Raw genomic sequence first — 7,775 nt, forward strand, 5'->3', positions numbered from 1 at the left:
CAAATTTATTTGAGCATAATTCACACATTACATATATCAAAACAATGAACAATAAAAAGATAATTTAGTAAAACATTTGCTGATCAGGATAACCCCAAAAAACCGAATATATTTATTTTCGTTGACTGATTATTTTCCGTAGACTGCACTGCGTTCTTTAACGTGCACATGGGCCATAAATGCACACGGGACCAACGGCTTAATTAAACGTCTCATCCGGAAGACGTTGCACTCTTGTAATTATTCAGCCGGGACATAAAGACCTCCACAATTAGTGCACACACAGTGGCTACCCCTGATTAACTGCAGAGCTAAGCTGGTCTCTAAATGTTCTACGTTCAAGTTAATAATTTTCATGTTACTTTAAAATGGGCAAGTAAATTTTGCTTTGGACAATATATATTAAATGTTACTTGTTTGTTTTTGTCAGTATGTAGTTCAGTTCTACTATCATTTCTTTTAAGACCTAGATCAACCTGTTCTTACTGCCTCAAAAAGCAGAGTCTATGAAGGTGAATCAGCGATCTTGACCTGTACTAAACGAGATGGTGACCCGGTCCCTAGTATCACATGGTATAAAGATGGACAAGCACTCAGCTGCACCACAGACACCAGTAGATGTACTACAAGCGAAGATGCACTTAAAATATACATTGAAGCTGCAACTGATGGTGGCAGGTATATATGTAAAGCTGAAAGTGATCAGTACAGAGGAGAAGATGGCAAAACCAGTAATCAATTTGACTTGAAAGTAATACGTATGTATATACCGTATGTATATTTATATTTATATTAATTTAAAGAATAAACAGTTGGCAATATCTGAATGAAGGGGGTGACTTACATCACCCCATATTAAACAGAACATCTCGCACAACCGTCCGTAGTAGACTGAGTCCACCACGGGCAACTCACACCCAACCATCCTCCCTGACTTTTTCACCAGTCCATCTATCCTATCCTTATCATGCTAGGCTTGAGAAAGCATGGAGTGAATACCCACAAAGGTTTTCGCCATTTTAACAATATTACATGATTACTGAGATGGGTTGATAAGAACATTTTGCTTATTAACCTCAATTTCCTTGGAGTCAAGATAGTACTGCTGAAGAGACTTCCAGAGTCTTCAAGTAAACAAGCACAATTTTACAAGCTGTGGGGAGGAGAGCTCAGACTATTCATTGGAATTTAAAGTAGTAGAACATATACAAATATCTCAAGATTAAAAATTCAAGATCAAAGTTATTTATCCATCCTCAAAAAGGAAATTCATTGCCCGCAATATACATGCTAAAATTCATGAAATGTTAAAATACAAACATGTACAAGAAGTTTTTCAATACAGATATTAGAATAAAGTCAGACTAAAAAGAGATCACTTTGTAAAATTTGACTTAATCTGTTAATACTCTGATGTAAAGGGACAGAAAGGCAATTTGTGCCAGAGGCCGGTGGTCTTAAACGTCGGAACGACGGATACGTTGGTCGCTAACTATCTGACAACGGGTGAATTTTATCCTTTAAAATACACAATCATCATAACTTATTTGATAGGGACAAAATGATGATGGTGTTGATGATGATGATGTTGATGATGATGATGATGATGACGATGACGATGACGACAACGACAATGACTATGACGATGACTATGACGATGACGATGGCGACGACGATGATGATGATGTGAGGATGATGAATAGGCCTAATTCATTTATAATTCTGATTAACAACTTATATATTGACACGTAGCCAATTAGTGATAAAATATGATCAGGTGGCCTAAGAAGGTGATACTAAAGTGGTGATACCATGGGACTATTCACAAGTTACTAATACACCTCTTACTATCATATGGGATGAAGTAAACGAAGCAGGAGTACCTAGTAGCATTGTAAATAGCATAAGGATTGTTACAGGTTAAGAACATCTTCTGGGAATTTTGAGCTGGTTATTGCAAAGCCAGTAAGGATTGATACTAATAGAAGATTCCAATTTCAGATACAGATACAAAGCGGAGATTTCTTCCTTTCAGATATTTCCATCCTGCTCAGAGACGTAGCCGGGATTTTGAAAAAAAAAGGGAGGGGGAGCCGTTATACCGAGCGAAGGTGGGGTGTTCCCCTTCTTTCGGCTGGGGCGGAGGGCGCCAAGGGCCCCGGGGGCAGGGCTTATCCTCCTGGGAGGTAGCGCACTCTGAACGTTTTGAGAGGATAAAGTGAAATATCCAATAGACGCATCATAAATAGTCCTAATATTAGTAAGCCTTACAATAATTATAATAATTCAATAGTGGCGAATCCAGAAATTCAAAGAAAGGTGACCCAGGAATTGACTTTTACAGACGTCGGGTCCACCCACCTCAGCCCCACCATGGTTGAGGCTGAGGTAAGAAAACTTATGATTAGGGCACCTCTAGGTGGCCGGAAATTACACTCTCAGACTTAAATTTAAAAATAATTTTCTCTTTTTTCATTAAAAAAAATATGGAGTGGGGGCCGTGGGGGAGAACCTTGAATCACTGCTGCTCAAAACATTCTTTATCACAAATAGTCATAATCACGAAAAATGGGCATGAAAACCAGATCACACCCTGAAAACAAAATTTATACACCTTTACTCTGAGTCACGTCCTGACTCAAAAAATGGACGCCAATTAAACCTGCTATGGAACGCAATAAAAGGATTATTTCACAGAATTTACTGAGTAACAGGTATTAGGGCATGGAATCTAAACCCAAATCCAGAACGTGCATTTGAACAATAATAGATACAACTACAAATAACAGAAAGTTTATCACATAAGTTATGATTGATATATAACATTTTATTCCTAGACATGCTTATCACAATTAAATGTAACGGACCATATACCACATCAGTTTACTGAATCCCCCTCCAACCACAAATCAATATCTACTCTTCGACCACACACTAGAAACGGTGTTTATAAACACTCTTATGTGTGACAGCTACGTCTTTAATTTTTCCAAGTTATGAAACTTAAGCAATTGAAATTGAAAGGTATTGTCCCTTGAAAATGACAGAATAAAAAAATGTCATATTACCTTGCTCATTTTCCAGTAACATACAATGTTTGAGCTTATTGAAATAGCATAGTAGGCCTATAGAAATTATTGAAATTAATGAATATGTACCCTGATTTTTAAGCTGCATAATTATAAATACATATAATAAAACACTTACAGCGACTGGAACAGTTTCTATAACTTTTTTTTGCTGTAAACTTATTGGTAAACATACTTCAAATACACTTATAATGTCTATGTTTAAGTTGATAATTTTCATGTTGCTTCAAAATGGGAAGTAAATTTCAAAAATGATTATTTCTTTGTATTTTGCATGGGATCTTTAGGCCTACTGTTACGTGTTTGTTGGCATGCAATTCAGTTCCACTATGGTTTTTCAGACCTAGATGACCCTGTTCTCACTGCCTCAAAAAGCAGTGTCTAATGATATACTTGCATTGTATACCAGCAGTTTAGTGAATATTTGTTACATGTATTATTTTATTTTGTTTAGAACTAGACAATGTTATCATAAGGCTAACTTATTTCTCAATTGAAATAGATCTTACCATTACATTTGAATCTGAAGCTGCCACTGCAACATGCATTGCAAAGGGTCATCCCAAGCCGTCCTCTGTTATGATATACAATGATGGGAAAATGATTGACAAAGAGGAACTTATTGCTTCTGTGAAAATTAACGAAGAGTTATGTAAAACAAACATTTCATGCTATGCAGAGAATGGAGAGGTTAACGCAACAGAACCACTGAAGACATGTAACACAGGTATGTGTTCTTCTGTTAGAAAAGGTTTCTGGTTTTGTGTTTTTGGTATTTATACGTAAAGAAAATTGAGCTACGTCGTTATTTCTTACACGTTCCAATGGATAGTTAACCATCGATGGCAGACGAACTTTACATGTACAATACTAATGTAGTTCTACAATAAGATTTATTTGATTATATCAATTGTATTTATAAATGTCTATCTTGCTTTATGTTACCAGAAGTAACTACAATTTATAATTTTTTTTAGTATTCAATGTTCAAAATTAAAGGTGAAGGTTTATTTATTATTTCTATGGTTTCCTTCATTTCCTTCATAATGGAGTCTTCGAATTAAAAACAGGTATGTGTAGATGAAAATTAATGAAGATTTTTTTTTTTAACAAACATTACATGCTATGCAGAGAATGGAGAGGTTAACGCAATAGAACCACTGAAGACATGTAACACAGGTATGTTTTCTTCAGTTAGAAAAGGTTTCTGGTTTTGTGTTTTTGGTATTTATACGTTTCCTTTATAATGGAACCTTCGAATTAAACACATTTTTGATAAGTAGGTATACTAAAAAATATGTATAGTACTCCATATTGAAAGTATATGCTCCGAAATTGCTATTATAATTATATCAATTTGTGATCTACGTTTGTATTTCATTTAGTTCCATCTAGTTCCATAACCCTGACCATTGGAATGTTTTTTGTGGGCGTGTTTGTTGGTTGCTTCGGGTTAGTTGCTGGCTTGATCGGCTACAATAAGATTAAACAGGTTTGTGAAATAATAACCATTTTGTTTATTTTCTATTAATATCGGTTAATATGGTAATAGCTTGTAACAGGTAAATAAAGTTAAGTAATCGTTATATAGGCCTATGGTATTTCAATTTAACGATGATAGTAAGTATTTGAGAAAAACGTATATCGCCATCAGGATTCGTATCGAAGACCTTCCGCTTACAGTTCGGATAATCTACCAACTGAGCCAAGTAGTATACAAAGAACAAGGCGTTGTCTGATACGCAATGAATAATATTAAATGACATGATAATAAAGAAGTTTTTGCAAGCTTAAGATAACGATAAAGAATAAGGTTACGTCATCAATTTTTTTAGAGAACCCTTCCCCTACAGTAGCATATTTGTCACAAAGTAGGCGATTCATGCCTTTTGCATGAATCAAGGATCATATTCAGCTCACACAGCATATTGTTAAAAATGATTTAGGCACGAATGACGATAACGACAATGACGTATTCGTTATCGTTTCCGTAATGTTGCGAAATCTCCCTAGTACTTTAGCATGAAGATACACCTCCACTGGTGATAATTAAAGATCATCTTTAATTATCACCAGTTAAGGACCAAATTTCATACATGTGCTTGTATTATTGACAATAAAGAGCATCTCTCTAATGTCATCTCCACCTTCATCTTTATATATATATATATATATATATATATATCTCATATATATATATATATCTCATTTTCATATTCATCTCACTTTTATTTTAATTTTTTATCTCCATAACATCCCTATCTCAATCTTATCTCTTATACCTGTACCCATCTTCTCCATCTTATTCTCCAGTTAAGTCTTCATTTCATCTTCTTCCCATCTCCATCTTCGTTGCCATCTTATCTCACTTAGCTTTATCTCCATCTTCATCCTTACCCCCATCTTCATCATCTCATTCCATTTTCATTTTTGTCTTCACTTCCAACCGGGCTTCCAACTCATCTCATCTTCATCTTTATCTCCATCCCAATATATATTTTTTCTAATTCTCCAATTCAGCTCATCTCAACTTTTACTTTCATCTCCCTATCATCTGCTTTGCCTTGCCCTACCCTGTACTATGGTGGCCCGCCATTGTTTTTTTGCCCACATCATAATTATTTTATTACAATTATATTATATTTCTTATTATAATATAATGAATTATTAGAAGAAATTTGAAGCCATGCGAAGTACCGACACCGGAAAGCAAAATGTGAGTTTGTGTTTCATATTTACGCGTTATTATACTTTAACTTGTACAATTTACCTAAGCGGACCTCAGCATAGCACGTATACGTTCATCATGCTGGTTAACAGGCGTTTATATTGGAAATCATACACACAATGCATGTATTCAAGTATTTTATTCACTTATAAACATAGTTATAAATATAATTCATAATATAATATAAGCGCCCGGAAACCTAGGAGGCCCATTCGAGCGCATCTACCACAGGCCTATACTTTTTCAATACATAGATTATTGTTATGTTATTTGTAGTGTGTATGTTACTGATTGTTTATTATATTATGATTGTTTCTTAAATATTTTTTCTGACTTTCTTTGTTAGAATATTTTCATATCATATTGCCTATTTGAATGAAATAAATAAACTAAAATATAAAAGGCCTTATGTATATTAATTACTTCCATTAATACATCTCAATTTAACATTCCGAAAATACAACAGTCGATAGATTAAAGGTGTAAGTGAATTGAAATATTTGATTTATCTTGACAGACTTACACGCCATACATAGCAGATACTGGCGATGAGAGCCATACTTATCAAGATCTGCAGTTGGACGCAAATACAAAAACAGATTACGTTAATGCCAAGGTGGTGGGAATGTTTAAAAAGTGAACCATTTGTCAAAAAGAGCTGATGGAAGAGTATGACTTCAATCTCTACAAACTGTAACGATTTTTGCTATGGCAACGTACCTCCATGATGTTTGGTTATACAAAATATATGATTGAAATAAGTCAGATGTGGAGCTCATTAATTTTAAGAAATATTAATACTAGCAAAAGCAAAACAAAATAAATTGTCAAGTGTACATGTATTACTAAATATGCTTGACAGTTGTATTTTAAGTTTTCTTCTCGACGATGGGTACAATATAATTTTAGAGATTTTTCGCGCCGCAACTTTAGGCTGCTACCATAAAGAGTAAACAATCATTAAGAAACTGTATGCAGGAAGCTTTTACTACGAAGGAATGAGAATTCCGAACTAAGCAATGCGCATGCGCAGTTACCAAAGAAAGTCTCCGAAATATCTACAAAAACACCATGAGCATGCGCTGGGAATGTCTAGCATCTGGTCGAAATATTCAATCCCGACACGATGGCGTGCATTTCGATAATTGGAGTATGTATTATACTATCTTACAGTGAGTAAGTGAAGTTGTCGAGCCATGTCGAGCATGTGCAGTTACCAAAACGAAGTCTTATGAAACCAAACGGCGTCTGCGAAGGAGTGTGAAATAGAAATGAGAAAATTTTTTTATGCAACAACTGAGCATGCGCAACTCAAGCTAAAGCGATCATGCAGGCTATGAAAATTGAAAATCAGAATTCCGGTCGAAAAGTCTTGGCTATCAAAGGCCTACAGATGCGTAATAATATAATCGTCCGGAAAAATTGTAATTAAATTATCGCAAACAACAGTTTAATTGGCTCTATCGTCGTACGTACGTATGCATTGACAATCCGATAAAAAAAAACCCACATAAATTGAAGACACAACCTAGGCTAAGCCTATTTTAGGTAGCCCTAGCTAGGGCCTACTAAAAATAGCCACACAGAAACTGACAGCAGTAGGGCCTAAGCATAGCTAGTGAAAAGGGTCGGGGAGGTTAGCAAGTCTATATTTGAAGAATGAAAATCGGCGATGATGGAATTTATTTATAATAACTCCTCCAACCCAGCCAGCAGAATAATAAACATATTTTTAAAATTGAATACAAATAAGCAGCATAAATTATTATTATTATTATTATTATTATTATTATTATTATTATTATTATTATTATTATTATTATTATTATTATTATTAAATTATTATTATTATTAATTACCGGTATTATTATAACACATTTATAATAATAATAATAATAATAAAATAATAATGATAATAATAATAATTATAATAATAATAATAATAATAATAATAATAA

General features: G+C 34.2%; 1 protein-coding gene across 1 annotated transcript in view; it reads left to right on the forward strand.

Moving 5' to 3' along the window:
• Nucleotides 1-7,520, forward strand: part of LOC117122063 — an 8,715-nt gene extending 1,195 nt beyond the window's left edge. The window contains exons 2-7 of the mRNA XM_033267526.1: nt 465-758; nt 3,592-3,816; nt 4,221-4,268; nt 4,475-4,581; nt 5,761-5,805; nt 6,335-7,520. Of these exons, the coding sequence (XP_033123417.1) occupies nt 465-758; nt 3,592-3,816; nt 4,221-4,268; nt 4,475-4,581; nt 5,761-5,805; nt 6,335-6,457 (842 nt within the window). The 3' untranslated portion in view covers nt 6,458-7,520. The remainder of the gene's footprint in view (nt 1-464; nt 759-3,591; nt 3,817-4,220; nt 4,269-4,474; nt 4,582-5,760; nt 5,806-6,334) is intronic.
• The last annotated feature ends 255 nt before the right edge of the window (nt 7,521-7,775 follow it).

Source organism: Anneissia japonica, unplaced genomic scaffold (genome assembly GCF_011630105.1).
Source record: "Anneissia japonica isolate Jap-2015-1 unplaced genomic scaffold, ASM1163010v1 scaffold287780_len48409_cov108, whole genome shotgun sequence".
Taxonomy (NCBI): domain Eukaryota; kingdom Metazoa; phylum Echinodermata; class Crinoidea; order Comatulida; family Comatulidae; genus Anneissia; species Anneissia japonica.